Source organism: Zootoca vivipara, chromosome 2, assembly GCF_965207765.1.
Source record: "Zootoca vivipara chromosome 2, rZooViv2.hap1.1, whole genome shotgun sequence".
In the NCBI taxonomy this organism is placed as follows: Eukaryota; Metazoa; Chordata; class Lepidosauria; order Squamata; family Lacertidae; genus Zootoca; species Zootoca vivipara.
The window spans coordinates 81848250-81864836 of record NC_142584.1 but is presented as its reverse complement, the minus strand read 5'-3'; the positions used below and the strand labels follow the sequence as shown (position 1 = coordinate 81864836).

The window sequence follows — 16587 nt, the reverse complement described above, 5'->3', positions numbered from 1 at the left end:
ACTGCCCTATGAAGCAACATCATCTAGAGACCAGTGCTCTTCAACTGGTGTGTGTCAGGACCCCCTGGCGTCACAACCTGATCTAAAGTGGATCCCAACAATGGCACTACCACCATGCAAATATACGGTTAAAGATTAAGAAGGGGTCCCCAAATGCACATTTAGATTCAAAGTGGGTCCCGGATCTGAAAGAGTCAAAGAGACCTAAAGTAAAGAGAGAGCAAAATCTTGCTTTCACAAAAAAGGGGGTATTTTTTATTATTATTCTTAGCAGTATTCACCTTGAAGGAATATGAGGGAAGCATACACTTTTTTTTACAGACAATATATAAACATGTTGTACATAATTAACAATAACTTAGTTCACTAAACCAAAAATTAAGCCAAAATTAAAAAACAAAACAGAAAATACTGCCAAATCTTTATGCTGATACAAGTACAAAATAATTTAAATCCTGACTGCGGTTCTTATACGCTGCAGTGACTGACAATATATTGCACTTTGTCGACTGTGTGGACCCTGCCCAGCAAGCACTCCTGCTGCACAATCTCCATTCACCAAAGTGGGGGCTTGTCGAGGGCTCACCCCACAGAGACAAAGGAAGACTGTGGAGCAGCAGCGGCAGCACTGGGTGGCTATTCTCCCCCAATGTCATGAAGCCTCTCATGCTCTCACCCAGCCACTCCCACCCCTAAAGAATTTGAATTGAGTTACAAATCATGTATAACTGTACCATTTTTTAAAAAAGTCCCCCCTGCCTCCCTTAAATATAAAAGAAAACGTAGTTAAATTTCCCAGTTTGTCAATTGAAGATGCCATTTCTCCCAGACAGAAATTCTCTTCCCTTTGTTTTGGCGATTATTTCTATTTCTTCACAAAGTGCAGCTATATATGCCCACACCGACCAGAAAAGGGAGGAAAGCAACTTTTCACTTTGGATGCTTGGTCCTTTGTTCTTTATAAAACAGCTGAATTATATATATTTGGGGGGGGGGCAGGAAAGAGAAACCAAAACCAACGTACACCTTTGTTTTTTTGTTTTAAGCAGACTTTTGCAGTTAACATACAATTGGCTTGATTAAAAACAAAACCCATTAAAAAATAAACAAGAAAAAGCTTGTCACAGAATTAAGCTTATGCGGTTTACATTATCAAACCCCTTTGCTCACAGGGGCTTTTTTCTCATCAGAAATATAGCTAAATATGTACATCATATGTTATACTGGACCTTGTGATCATGAAAGTCATCAGATCATAACAATTAGGAGAATACACTTCACACTGGCAAGAGCTTTATTTTTCGGTTGTTTACATACAATATGGTTTCAGAATGGGATATAACTTTTTTTCTGTTTCTCAACATTTGTGATTTTCCTTACAAAAAACAAACAAACATATATGTGCTATAAGAAATGGCCAGCATACCCGTCTATGCTCCCCAGTAGCAGATCACTTTCCCATCACTCAGTAGCTGTTGCTATGTCTGAACTACTGGATAAATCTGAAATCAGGTCTCTCTCGCACGCTCTTCCACCACTTATAGATCTTTGCCTATTTTCTGCCCTTCACCAGTTTCTCAGCTAGAAAAAGGTGCTGTGTGACATGCATGCCTACAGATGGCAAACTCCAGCTCTGGACACATTATTTAAAACATCTAGTGGGGAACTAGCTACGCAACATTTCTTAGTATCTTGGGCAAGATCAATCAGACAGACGAAATGAAAGCATCATGGCAGATCCTTAATACGGTTTTCTTCCCCTTGCCCTGAATTAAGAGTTGCGTGTTAGATCCAGGGGCACAGACCACTAAAGCAAGGGCTACAACTCCAGGGTTTTGTGTGTCAAAGGTTCACCACCTGGCATAACTGTCTCAGAAAAGAAACGCTCTTGCCCGAGACCTGGGAGACCACCTGCCATACCTCCAATCTCAGCAGACTGTACTGAGCAGGATACAAGGAGGGTCTGAATGTTAGGGTGGCTCAATATACCAAACTGTGCTGCAGCACAAACAGCCCCCCCCCAATCCTCAAGGTGGGGCTGGGAAAGACAGCAGAGCTGTTGCCATCAGTCTCTGTAGGTAATACTGAGATAGACTGACAAATAATCTGACTTGGTATAATCTGACTTGGTTCATATAAAACAAGAACTCTATACAAAAACCATCAGAGTGACTGGAGACTGAACAAGAGCAATGCATAAAGGTGGTGCCTCGATGAGGGACATTTTTAGGTTCTGGGGGGCTCCTAGTGCCAGGAGTTAGTAGGGATTTTTGGTGCCAAGGGCTTGTCTTTGTGCAGACGGGGGAACAGGGAAAGAAGGCACAGATAACAGGAGTGATAGAAACAGAGGGGCAGCTCTGCACCGACTGGGAGGTTGAGAGCGGATAGGGCACAGAGGTTGTGGAGTGTAGATCGCAGGTTGCCAACGTGGTGCCTGCAGGCACAGATGTGCCCACAGAAGTCTCCCTTGGTGCCCAGGGGGTTCCCTCCTGCCGCTGATGTCAGACAACAAAAGAAGCATTCTATTGCAATCAATAGAATGGATTGCAGTGCATGCTTGGCTGTGTGTGTGTGTGTGTGTGTGTGTGTGTGTGTGTTGTGCCCATTTTCTGAATGTGCCCATGGGTTCCCAAAAAAGTTGGCAACCCCCAAGCTAGGCGGATGGAGCAAATCATGGAACTTAGTGGACTGGTGTGCTCTATCTAAAACAACACAATCCATGACCGGAGGAGATAAAGTTCAGACCTGCTATTGGGAAGGAGCAAGAGAGAAGTGGGGAACCAGGGCAGCCTGGGATGCAAGTATACCTGTTATCACTTTCTACAACCAACTAGATCAGGGGTCCCCAAACTAAGGCTCAGGGGCCAGATGCGGCCCAATCTCCTCCTAAATCTGGCCCCCGGACGGTCCGGGAATCAGCATGTTTTTACATGAGTAGAATGTGTCCTTTTATTTAAAATGCACCTCTGGGTTATTTGTTGGGCATAGGAATTCGTTCATATTTCCCCCCAAAATATAGTCTGGCCCCCCACAAGGTCTGAGGGACAGTGGACCGGCCCCCTGCTGTAAAAGTTTGCTGACCCCTGAACTAGATGCTCAGAGAGGTATGATGGGGAAGAAATGCTGATTTTTGTGGATTTTAGCCCTCTGGCCAATGCAGGACTGTTTGGTATGGAAAAACCTTTTAGCCATTTGTCCAGTGTATCTTGGTCTTCTTGTAGGATGCCGCGCTTTTAAACAAAAGACCTTCACATTGACAAAAATTAATACACAAATTATGTCAAAATAATCTGCACCTTGAGGCTGTTGGAACCTAGGTCAGCGACAAATGTCTCCCTCTTTCACGTACACAGCCCCTTCCTAGTAGATTTTTTTTTAAAGTCTAACAGTGATGAAGAGAATCAAGAGTGGCCATTAAAGCAATAAGATGATTAAAAAAAACAAAACACTTTACCTGGGCGGACGTATCTTTAAACAAAATAAAAAAATTTAAAAAAAGATCCACAAGAACATGCAAGAGTTTTGAAGCTCTTTCTGGAACACAAGAGCAAAATAAATAATGATTTTTTTTCCTGTATCTGATTTCTTTTCTTAAAAAGTAGATTTTTTTTATAAAGTTGTCCATTTTTCCTCCCCTGAACACAAAATCTGTGATAGAAATCCAGCGTGGGCGGCTACCACTGAGCTTCCTCTTGCCTTGGGAAGCTGCTAATCTCTTTACAATATTCACAGTAATTAACAAAGAGAAAGGAAAGCTGGCTCCAGCTTCTTCGACTGCTTCAGCCACCTTTTCTTTCTGCTGGGACCAGAAGGTATCATTTCAAACAGGTGAGTTCCTCTTTCTCCATTTACCTGAGGGGGCAAAGTGCATAACAGGCACCATATTAAGCATTTCTGCAGAAGACCCATCACTGCAAAGTTTTAGTCTAGCGCTAGGAGTCGAACCACACTGGAATGAGATCCCCTTTCGTTCCTCTTCCTTCCCTACATTCTCTCCTCTGGGCAGATTTTTTCCCTCGCTGTCGTCTTATAGGCAAAGCCCAGTGTTTTCAAGTCCTCTGTTAGGATCTTCAGATTCTATCCCATGGCTGTGACCATGCTGGATGGATGTGGATGTCCAAATGAGATGCTGGAAGATGGGTGAATGGGGGTAGGTGTTGGCAGGATATGTCCAGAGTGGCTGAAAGGTGGCAAATGCCCCATTGGTGTCATGTGACTGGCAAGGGCAGCGGCACTGAACGGAGAAGATTTCTCCTGCATGCACTTGGAAAGTTCCTCAAAGCATTCAGAGCCTTTCTTGCTCTTCTTCGACTTGTTAGACATTTTCCTATTTCTGGTCTGAATTCCTTCCTTCTTCATAGTCAAAGGCCTGTTCACCTGCAAGAAATGAGAAAATCAGGCTCATGCAAGCAAAACGACCTTCTTGTGTACAAAAATAAAAATATTTAAACAGCCCCTGAGAGTTTCCTGGACAGAAATCATTTTCAGGCCAAAAAACAAAACGAAAACCCTACATCTCCTCCTTCCTCCCTGCAGATTTTGTTTATAAAATTTGATTTGTTTAATGAAACCACACTGGAAAACTTCAGACATAAAAAAGCAAGTTGGACCAAATACTGGCAGTTTCCACCCCTCCTTTCCTTAGCCTTAGCCCTTAACCTTCATTCATTTCCTAATTTCAAAAAGAAAAAGAAAAAGATTTCCTTTAAAAAAAAGAGGGAGGGGGAAGGCACACACACAGCACCAGATTCTAAAGCTGGAGTGTTTCAATTTTTAAAAAGAATAAAGTTTGCACTATTTCCATGTTCAGATATATAAGATTTGGAACTGATCAGAGCATGCTACAATTTCTTTCATGCAGTGCCAAACCTCTATAAAGATACCCCGATTGAATTAAATTTTACATGAATCCATTTGAAACGTCCTCTGAATTTCTGGGAAAGGCAGAGAACCATGCCGTGTTTGGGTTATAACCAAAAGTTCTAACCCTATTTTGCTTAAATCAGCCGTGTGCTTTAGAAGCCAAGCTAATACATTGTAATGTCACTGAATTCCACATCACTATGCCAACAAAGAATGGCCGTGACTTCCCAGGGGAACCCTAAAAAGCTTTTCTCTTTAAATAAAAAAATAAAGAGACTCCCTGCAGTGAATACACAGGGGCTGGTGGACGCCATGCAGTTGCGGCATCAATCGCAGCTAAGCAAGCAAAAGGGTGACACATGGCAGGCAAATACTCACATTGTGCAATTTATAGTACAGTCCACAGGCATTGCACACTGGGTCCCCATTCGCATTACGTCGCCATAAGGTGGTGGTTGTTGTTTGGCAGTTGGCACAACAAGTTCCTGCTCTCCTAGCTGCTGACTAATTAAAGGGGGGGAGAGAATATGTTGAACAATCTGTTCTTTCAATGATTCACGTGCAATATAATTTAATTTTTAAGAAGCAAGCTTTTTAATGAAATAAATGAGCACACACACACACAGAGTAGGGGGGGGGAACCTTTCTATGTTCCACCCCTCGCCCCCATTTGTTCTGGGATTTAAATTATCTATTTTGAAAATGTAAACCTGGACCTAATGCTAATGGGTGGTACATTGCTCTATCAAATGTATTTGGTAGCTAACCCGGGATATTGTGATGCCTGAAGGTCTTCGGTCCCATAGCTCAAAAATTGGGAAATGTATGTGCATTAGTGCACTAGTCTAGTAGTTCCTTGCCCACCTGCGTGGCCTCTCATTCTTCTGTGTCAGAGAACTAAATGGAAAATTCCAACTCTGCAAGAGCTGAAGGTGTGCATCAAAAATGCACCTGGAGCTCCGGGCTGTATGAACAGTTTTGAAAAATTGCATGCGAATCGTCATGTTATCCATGTATATATAGTCGTACCTCGGAAGTCGAACAGAATCTGTTCTGGAAGTTTGATTGACTTCCAAAACGTTCAGAAACCAAAGCACGGCTTTTGATTGGCTGCAGGAAGCTCCTGCAGCCAATCGGAATCTGCGGGAGCCCCGTTGGACATTCGGCTTCTAAAAGAACATTCGAAAACCAGAAGACTCACTTCCGGGTTTCGATCATTCGGGAGCCGGAACGTCCGACTCCCAAGGTGTTTGGGAGCCAAGATACAAATGTAAAGCAAGAGAGGAGCAGAAGAACGGACTGAACATCACCCAAACCCGTAACTTGCTGTGTTCCACTACTTTAAGCAACTTTCTTCTAGGCTGTTTCACTTCCGTCACCTGAGCCAGAACTGGGAGAAAGCGTCTTAAAACAGAAGAGCACAGAAAGGGAAGGCAGGGGGTGGGGGAGAGGAGGTTTGCACCTTTCCATGTGAAGCCTTTGCCCACACATTCTTGCACGCAGTGCTTTTTTCTAGAAAAATAGGTGCCAGTATTCACCATGAAGTTGTTATAGTAAGTGCCACACTTTTTAACAACAAAAGAGATGCCAGTACTAAGCACCCCTTGAAAAAAAGCACTGATTGCCCAGATGCTTTACTCACGGTGACTAAATTGACTCAACCTCCCATGCTAGTTCTACTCAGTAGACCTATTAAAGTTAACATATATAACTAACTTTGGTTCATTAACTTTATCTACTCTGAGAAGAACTTATTTGGCTATAGCCCATTACCCATATACAGAACTTTGTGGAACAGTAAAAAATACAATTAAAAAACCCCTGTTTTCGTTATCCTAAACTCCTTGCTTTTAAAAGGATATTTATTGCCATTTTGTATGACACATTGTATAGCACCGCCAATGTTTCCCTCAAACTCTTAACTAATGCACCAATCCCTCATGAAGTATGAGGTATATTCAGCAGTTATCCACATTTCTAATCATCCAGGTCACTTGAATAAAATGAGTTTGTACTGTTCTCTTGTCTGTGTATTAAATGCAGCAAGAGTGCATTTAGTTCTAACCACAACAAAAACTATGCATTTGATTCTAATTTGTAACCCGATGGTTTGGTGTATTTAGGCAGCTAGTCAATTCAAACTCGATGCTTTGCTTAACACTCGGACCCTAAACAACTGGGCTGATTAATCTACCTGTGACATGGCAGTAACATGAAGATGTGCAATACTGTACTGGCACCCAATATATATGACCACATCTATACACTTCTGAAGATGTTTGAGTTTGCATTGGAATATGCAAAATTAAACTAGTCCTTCTGACTTGCTAAGCATTAAACATACTAAACTTCAGCCTTGCTACAGTCTGCTAAAGTGGAAGCTATGACCTCTAGGGCTACCAGACTGAACTGAAAAGCTCCTGTGGATTGTGATTAGTGTTTACTGTTGTTTTATAATGTTGCCTGGCCCCCAAGGAGTGGGAAGGGAGGGAGCTCCTCAACATGAAAGCAACCTAAGAAAGATTTACATTCAAGGGCGGGGAACGCTCCCCCCCCCCCCTAGATTGGCACTTGGCTGAGTGACCCATAACCCTGAAAACAATGGGGTCATTTCAGAAAATTTTAGGAGTGGGAGAGGAAGTGCACCCTCTCTTTTAGGAAAGAATCCTTCATACAAAGGGTTCAAAGGTATTCTGCTCCAGGAAATATGTTCAGTACACTATGTTTGGCACAGCCTAATGAGTGTGTCAGAGAAATATATACAAATATGTAAAAAGCATGGATGAGCTGATCCTCAAAAGCTCCATGAACATTATTGCACCATCCAAGAAAATGGAATGTGTACTACGACAGCCCCTTATGGCTCAACCTGCGACACTGATCCAATTTCTACAAGCCCAGTTTCTGAAGCTGACACAAAATGTGAAATAAGCAAGTATCCACCCCACTATGGCAGAATATAGGACAGACCTCTACTCTGGATCCAGTTTAGACCAAAAAATTATACCTATCTACTGCTACCACTGCTCTTATTCCATCTGATTTCAGCTGCAACGAGATTAAACGTTGGGAATGTCTTACGTATGAGGACAAACGATCCAACCATCTTGACTGTGCACAACAGTCACCAATTCTCCCAAGTCTTTCAGTGTACAGTGGTACCTCATTTTAAGAATAGCCCTGTTGACGGACTATTTGGTATACAAACTTCGCAAAACCAGAAGTAGTCTTCCGGTTTGCGAACATTACCTCGGTCTATGAACGGAAGCCGAACGGTGGAAGGGCACTGGTGGCGAGAGGCCTCATTAGGGAAAGCGCATATTGGTTTAAGAACGGCTTCGGTTTAAGAACAAACCTCCGGAACAGATTACGTTCGTAAACTGAGGTCCCACTGTATACTAAAAAGCTCGTGATTGTGTTTACCAGTTTTCACAATTTCATCATGAGTCTCACAACTAAGCATGTTTGTCTTTAATAGCCAGCTGTCAGGAGTGGAGAAATGAGAGAAAAAGAGAGAGAGACAGAAGGATACATTTATTTTTACAACTACTGCTATTGCTACGTTTGGCACCAAGAATGCGTTAGGAGCTGCAGAAAAAATATATCTGAATCATAAAGTTACAAAATGAATGGAAAGAAAGCATGTTCAGAAACAAAGCAATATTATAAAAGGACTATTGAAAAAAATCATTATAACTGGAGCTGACCATACCATGAGACAAAATTAAGAGGCTAATTCATTCAGGTGGTAGAAATTGGTTGCCCTGAAGTGCAGCAGAGGCACATCTGCTCCCTGGATCCTCCAAGAAGCTCTATTCAAAAGACCAATTGAAATGAATGGGAACTATGTAAAAAAGCATGGTAGTGGGATCGGGGAATGCGTTCCATTGGAGTTTTTTTGTCTAAGGCATGAAAATGTAATGTGCCAACTGCAATTACACTATTCCGTTTACTGAAGTTGTTTTCAAAAGCTCCTTATAAGACACAGCCTTCTCTTACACCAGGCTGTTGTTGGACTACAACTCCCATCATCCCTAGCAAGCAGGACCAGTGCCTAGGGATGATGGGAATTGTAGTCCAAAATCAACCGGAGACCCAAATTTGGGAAATCCTGTAATAAACTAATCTGTTACTTGCCAGAAATGAATCACTACAATTGCTTCTGCAGGAAAAGCACATACATACTCTGCCACTGGGCCAAGTCCCCCTCCCAACTTATTCCAAGCTTACTGAGTCCCATTCAAAGAACTAGGGGTGCAAAAAAGGCAAAGTAACCCTCTGGTTCTCAAAGTGATGAAGGCTGGTGAGTAGGAGCTTCTCACAGCTGTGATCAGTTCAAGTAGGACCAGAGCAAGGGAAAGGGGATGCCTGGGGCATAGCTTAGAAGTTCCCGTCCCCCACTGAGGCCCCAGCACTGTAAGGGACTTCTGGGTGATAAAAATGGGATGAGGGAATAGTGGCAAAGGCTCTCAAACTGAGTCATGCGCTTTCCTGTGTTTCTACTCTGCCTATCAGCTCATTTGTGTCCTGAAGGGCTTCCCTCAAAAGCCCATCACAGCACTAATCTGCTATTGAGAGCACTGAGAGACACCCCCCCCAAAAAAATAAACACACCAACACCACCCTTAAATAGAGCTAGATGTTCAGGCTGAATGATTGAAGCTAGCCTTCCCCACCCCATCATGCTTTCATTGCAGCCAAGTAATGTTTAGATCCCTATCACTGGATCAAGATTATTTCTTATCTCTTGTACAGCTACAGCTTCCTGGCACAGTTTATAAACATTTTCATCTTTTATCCAGACTTCCAAATTTTGCAATGCTTTTTGGAGGTCTCAGCGGGTAAAGAAAGGTAGTGCAGCATTTTAAAATTAATATCATTGTTACTGGACAACAGTGGTGATTTTTCAATACCGATTGTTTATAATATTGGAAAGTTCTTAGAATTTGGATTGTCCTGGCTCATTCCTTGATCTAACGAATAAAAAATATATAGTAACACAAACTCCAGAAACTTTCAGTGAGTTAAGGACTTGCAGTCTCCCACCAAACATTTGAAAGCAGAGAGCTATGTTTGCATATTTGAGATAGTTTATTGATACTAGACTCTGCCGCTTAACTCTATGGCCTGTCCCATTTAGTCTGGCATGGAGTTTAGCCTGCGAGAGACGATAATGTTACACTGTTGTCTTAACATTTTTCTAGACGTGTCACTCACTTCAGAAGGAAAGCAAGTCATTAAGAAGCTCGCCCTGTTGAAATTCTGACTCAAAGCCGACCCCCCCCCCTGTAGCCCATCCTAGCTTTAGATTGCTAGAGCTTCTCCTTCAGTCTCCTCCTAGTTCTTGCTGTGGCAAAAAAAAACCACCCCCCAAATGATGAGGGAGATTTTTAGGACCTCCACCCAACCCCACAAACCACATTGCTCCAAAAAAGAAAAATATTTATTATTCTTAGCATATTTTTTTTACAAGCATTTGTAGAGTGGAGCATATTCGCAATTTCAAAACAGACAGCCTGACTGGCATGGCTTGTCTATAGAAACTCTTTAAAGCTTTTAAAGTCAGGAAACAGATACACAAAGTTTCCTTATCTTCAGAGTACAGATATCCGGATAGGAAACTACTACCAGGAGCCTAGAATTTTTTTTTTTAATCACTCAAATGAAAATACACAGTATAGGTGACTCCATGGAAAAATAATCAGTTCTTTTAAAAAGGCAATTAGAGAATTGCCCAAAGAGAGAGAGAGAGAAAAGAGAAAAAGAGAGCTAATGTTAGTTTTGCCATGGAATCTTTTGAGTACAAAAATTACTTTATCAAAATAATTACTGAGCAGATAGCAACAACTTTTGACGCATCTGATTTCCCAATCTCTTTTCTTTTTCCTTTACAATTTCTGCTTTGGGTCTCTTTTTGGACTTTCGGGCTGGAAGAGCATTACATGACTAACACTTTCAGTTCCAGCCTACTTCTGAACTGTCCAAGAGGTCAAATGAATTAAAGCTGTCCTCTCTGGATAAAAGGGACAGAATGCAGCCACAGGAACAAACAGGCAGGCACAATTGGTTACACACCTTTCAACAGCCAGAGCTTTAGAGAAAACACAGACAGAACAGGAGAAGGTGAGCTGGTTGTTTCACACTGGCTAGTGTCTTTGAGCTACAAATCGGCAGCTTCAGAGTTTGAATCTCACCTCTGCAGTGAACTCTGTAGCCTTAGGCAACCCACCCTCTTTTGGCCTCAGTCCTTACCCCTGCACAATGGAAATAATAGCACTAACCTACCTTACAGGATTGTTTTAAGAGCTACAATAAAAAAAATGGATGGGGAGGGGGGAGAGGAGAGAAGCCACTCAAATACTAATTGTGTGATGTATATCCACAAACAAAATTGCTATTGTTCTGTAACTTGGCATGCAAAGTTCTGCGGGCAGGACCCCTGCAAAAAAAGAAAGTACGTCTCTAAGCGACACCGTGACCGCTGAGTGACATGGGTCTCATGTGTAGTGCAATATCTAGATCCCATACAGGCTCTGAAGCACACAGAGATGGGTCAAGTTGCCCTCTCGTCACCATACACGCATGTGTGTGTGTGTGGTCCCATTAAATCATTTTAGCCTCAAAGCTGGTAGAAAGAAACAGGCACCTACCAGTCTCCGTTTAGGTTTAATGAGAGGTCGGTTTTGACCGTTCATTTTGTGGTAGAGCCCACAGGCGTTACACAGGTAATGCCCAGTACCGTCTCTTCTCCAGAGAGGGGTGGCAGTAGCTCCACAGTTGACACACTCTCTGCCTTCTAAATGGAAACACGAAGAAACCGGATTTCTTTCTTTAAAAACAAATTCACAAAAGCTTTTTGCATTGTCCTTTTAGGCAGATTCCAGAAATCAAAACAGCACATTATTCAAAACAGAGGGGAGGAAAACAAGAGAGACACATGAATGGCAACATCTACAGTGCATGCAATAAAGGTCAAAATCCAGGAGAGCTGCAGTGCCACACAAATTTCAAGTATCAATTTCCTATACAGCGATCAGAAAGCAATTATATCTAGTAGAACTTGCATTGGTATCAATCACAATGTGGCAGAAAATGTCCTGCTTTGCTTCTCCAATCTAATGCAGCTATATGGCCACAGCATATTTGGGACTGTTCTTTCCCCTCACTCCCCCCCCCCCAAAAAAAAGAACTCCCAAGAAAAGCAAAGTAGGAACATCAATAATTGTATGGATTGCATTGCCAAGTTAGCATAGTTATCTAAACAGGATGGCAACTCTCCCACCACCAGCAGATCCAAACTGTTTTTCCTGTGAATACTACTCTCTCCGGAATTAAGCAGAGTTTGAAAGTGGACAAAGATATGAAATAGTTCAGTAAGGGTTTTCAATATATGGGAGGGAAAACAGCTTTAAATGTATTTAACTTTTTGAGCTTGCAGTTTACAATTTCATAAGGAAGTTCTGATTGAGTATACTCTTTGTTGCTGGCTTGTTCATATCATACCGCTACATAAATTTTCACTGGTTATATGTTGTAGGATTGACCTAACTTGAAAGATTCTTATACAGTATGTGCATGCTTGTTCCTCTAAAAAAAAGGGGGGGGGGATATTTACTAAAAGTTCATTTGTCTGTGAGAAAGTCTAGTTAATAGAGGAAATTCTTTTAGCACAGTTTATGCAAATCATACAGTATTTAATGCAGAGGAAATACACTTTGGCCAGTAACTCAAGCAGGCTGAGTTCTGCTGCATCTATGTCTCCTTTAATCTATGGAGTGGGTGGTTTTTAAACAGTACAGACTGGAGTGAAAAATGAGGGAACTCTGTGAAGCTGAGTTCCTCGCTTTTGTCCCTCCTTGGGCAGGAAGCTGCAGGAGTCGCCTTGTCGTGAGTCTTGGTTTTTCTACGAAAACATTAAATGGTCACGAACTCTCCCCACTTCCATCTACAGGACAGGGTCTCCATTACAACACTTAGGAAAACTCACATCTAATAAAAAGCCTTGTGCTGAGAGAGGAGAGGAGGGGGGGCCGAGACCTAATTTTCCAAGGTGACTGTTTTATCTAGTTTGGAGCACTTTAGAAAAGTAACAGTGGTGTGGGGTATTTTTAAAATTGCATTCTGTTTCTATGTGCTGGAGACAGTAATCTATCTCGGGTCCTGGGGAAAATGTGAATTCCTTCGTTCTTGAAAGGGAGCAATTTGAAGTGGAGATCCTGAAGCAGTAAAAACATGTGATATTTGGGTTGCAATGCTCATAAAAGAGATCATGTTTCTGAATTACTAGCCACTTTGAAAAGAGATGTGTGTATAGACAGATATATCCTGTTTTATTTTTATTTTTGGTCACATTAAATTCTGCATGTATTTACTATGACCTGGTAAGGTTTGAAAGCAAAAAATATAAATGAAGCAATATGAACATAAATTATTAGCTTTTGTATCCATGACAATATTATTCAATTAAACAGTACACTTTTAAAGAAACAGAAGTTAAGAGTCTCTTTGGCTTAAAGATTTTATATGTGATGACAGATGGGAATTTTTTTAAAGTTGCTTGTTTTAACAAACAGGGATGAACTGGAGTTAACATGATGAGTGGCACTTATTTCCCTCCCCCAGTTTTATTGAATTCATTTGAATTAATATTTACAAGGTACCTTAGTAGCCAGCATTGGTATGTAAACTATATTTGAACTTTTGCTCCTTGTATGATCTGAAGGAAATCAGGCCCTCTGGAAGTTTTAAGAAAATGGCCTTGTAAACTTCAAGCCTGAACAGCTAGTTCTTTGCAAAATGTACTGCTTAATAAAGATGAACTTTTATCACAAGTTAACAAAAGCAACTTAGTGGAGATCCCGCAAAAAGCGGCAAGGGAATACAGGATCTTGCCAGACATTTCCAGTGAATACAGCTGGCCTAGGCCTTTATATTGCTGTGTTAAGAGATTTTCCAATATAAACCCTTATTTGCATAATTCAGATCTGCCAGTTTTGTGGGGGTTTTTTTTAACGGATTACTGCATCCCTTGGGCCCAGCAGTGACCGAATGCTGCAGAGACCAGCGGCAGGAACTTGAAGGGAGAGACAGCTTGCCTACAACCAATTAGCAATAACAAACTAAACTTTTGAAAGCTAGAGATGCCCCTGCTGTTCCAAGCTGCTCCCCCATCCTCATAAAATGTATGAGTAAGTTCAATTTGGTTACACTTTCTCACTAAAACTCAGCAAGGGGAATCCATTCAGGTCGAAGAAGGACATTTTAAAACATGTCCTATGACACACAGAATCACTTAATCCAGATTATTTACCTACACCTGAACCCATTTAGCCACTCTTTTTGCACAAGATCAAGGTGCTTAAAGAGTTTTAAAATAAAAAACAAGTGTTCCAGTTTTCAATATATGTTAATACACCAACAGCAATTCTAATCTACCTTGATTATTCCAATTACAAAACTAAAGGAGCAGTAAATTTAGACTGAATTAATAAATTGGATATGAACGTAAGTGGGCCAGTACTTCCAGCATCCATTCAACTTATTTATTTATTTATGTAAATGCTACTATACCGGTATTTTAAATTTAAATAGTTAGTTCAATGTGGATGGTTTGGTCTTTGCAATTTGTACTGAGAAAACTACCCCGCAAAAGGCTTGTTTTTAAGCACTTGTTTGCATTTTTTTTTTGTTTTATCCACTATACCAAAATCTCTGAACTCTTATCTGGTGAATGACATGAAGTGCCTTAATCCCCCAGCATTGAATTTCAGAGAGGAGGTCACAAAGGATACATGCCTCAAGTCACCTCGGAATCCTTTGGCCCATTTTAAATATATATCATTATTGCTATTAGATGTTAATTAGCAGCGGCCAGGGTAGCAGTTTCCAGTTTTTATCTCGGAGTAAGGCAGGAGCATTATAAATCCTCTTTTGAGAATATACACAAGACATAAAGTAAAGCAAACACTCATACCGGCTGCCTCCTCTTCCACCCCCCACCCCCACCCCCCATCCATGCACATGCAGCCCACCGACCTATTTTCCTTTCCTAAAGACTGAATGAACTCAAGGGGTGCATTATTATTACTCTGTGAGAAGAGGATGGGGCGGACAAGGGGCTTACCTGAGCAGGACCGGGCTTTGCTCCTCTGCTTGGGGGTGAAGCTGGAGGCGGGCCCCCCGAGGAAGCTCCCCGGGTGGAAGAGGCTGCCGCCGTAGTCGTGGGCGGCGGGCACGTAGGAAGGGTAGGTGGGGATGGGGTGGTGCGTGGAGGGCTGCGCGCCCATGGAGGCGGCGAGGCTGCTGCGCAGCGGGCTGGCGCTCTCCATCTTCATGCCGTCGGCCAGAGACACCTGGTACTTGAGCGGCTCCTTGTCGTCTTGCCGGCCGGCCGAGGCCGAGGCGGGCGAGGCGGCGCTGCTGCCGGCGTTGGGGTCCGGGGAGACTTCCTTGGGCGGCGTGGGCGGGAAGCCGAAGAGGTGCGAGCCCGAGTGCGAGGCCGGCGTGAGCGACGAGGCGGAGGCCGCGCTCGACGCCGAGCTGCCGCCGCCGGGGTACACCGAGATGGCGCCGGGCGGCGCGCCGGCCGCCGAAGGATGCAAGGGCCCCTTGGTGAAAGGGTTCACCGTCCACGGGTTGTGATGGTGCGCCGCCGACAGGGCCGCTTTGCTGCTGTCCAGCCAGGGCAGGCCGGGGCTGTGGAGCAAGTGAGGCCGGCACATTTGGCTCCCGGTGAGGCGGGCTGCGGGCAGGGAAAGGGCGTCAGTCAGTCAGACGGTCAGGGGAGGCCTGAGGGCTAAAGGCGCTTTTCTCTCCCGGCCACCCAGCTCCCGACCCCCGAATCCCGCTCCGCCTTGGCGGGGCCTTGTGTGCAAGGAAGATGGCACGCCCTGTGGCCTTGCCCCTACTCGAGCCACAAAATGGAGTCAGCCTTGCCCCGCGCCCGGAATTCACGCCATCTACCAGCCGCTTCAAGCAGCCATGATTCAACTCCCATTCCAAGGGAAACACTCTTTTGACTCCCCAGAGGAGGGTCAAAAGCTTGTTAAATGAGCGCAAACGAGGCTGCCGTGAGCACTGCCATATAACCTACCCAAAATAAAATAAAAACCTGCAGGAACACCAGTGAGCAGCAAGAAAAAGGACACTTGGGGCTTCTTTTGGAAATCAGCGGGGATTCAGGAGTAAAGTGCCCGCATGCTTGGATCCCGTGCTTTGGAACAGGGTTTTTTTTTGGGGGGGGGTCCAGATAGGAAGGTACCCCACAGCTCCTCCACTCTTTGCTCAGGCCAAATGAATGAAGGCAACCGCCAGGCAGGCGATCTTCCCTCCTGCAATCGAGCAGCAGAACTACTTCGGGCATGGGAGCAAAGCCCCACCGTTAAAAGTACACGAGTAGAGGGCGGGGGGGGGGTTGTCAATGAGTTGGGCCTTTCCTAGTCTTAAAAGCAACACGCACACCTCCCAACAGAGCTCTATTAAGCAGAACGAGTTATTTTTGTTGGTGGTGGTGGTTTTGGGAGGATTTTTTCTCCCAGTGACTGCAATGCTTTTTAAAGTTTTCTCCACACACATGAAAAAGGTGCGCGTCATCTCATCTTTCCCCGCCCCCGCCTTTATATGCATGCTGATCCAAAAGTATTTCAAATAGGATTAGATTTCATATCCGGGAAATGGCCCGGTCTTGTGCCTGCGAAGTACTGTATATCTGTAGTTAACAAGCCC

The 16587-nt window shown here is 43.3% G+C and overlaps 1 protein-coding gene across 7 annotated transcripts in view; it reads right to left on the bottom strand.

Annotated features, from left to right (window-relative positions):
• Nucleotides 1–232: 232 nt before the first annotated feature.
• The window catches only part of GATA2 (GATA binding protein 2), a 35260-nt gene continuing 18905 nt past the window's right edge, over nucleotides 233–16587 (bottom strand). For 5 of the 7 annotated variants that reach the window (XM_035106445.3, XM_035106443.3, XM_035106442.3 and 2 more), the window contains exons 3-6: nucleotides 14987–15604; nucleotides 11514–11692; nucleotides 5242–5367; nucleotides 233–4377 (exon numbers count right to left, since the gene is read on the bottom strand). In XM_035106445.3, coding sequence (XP_034962336.1) covers nucleotides 4078–4377; nucleotides 5242–5367; nucleotides 11514–11692; nucleotides 14987–15604 — 1223 coding nt within the window. In that variant the 3' untranslated portion in view covers nucleotides 233–4077. The remainder of the gene's footprint in view (nucleotides 4378–5241; nucleotides 5368–11513; nucleotides 11693–14986; nucleotides 15605–16587) is intronic. The other 2 variants (XM_088662335.1, XM_035106446.3) reach the window with 1 other exon arrangement.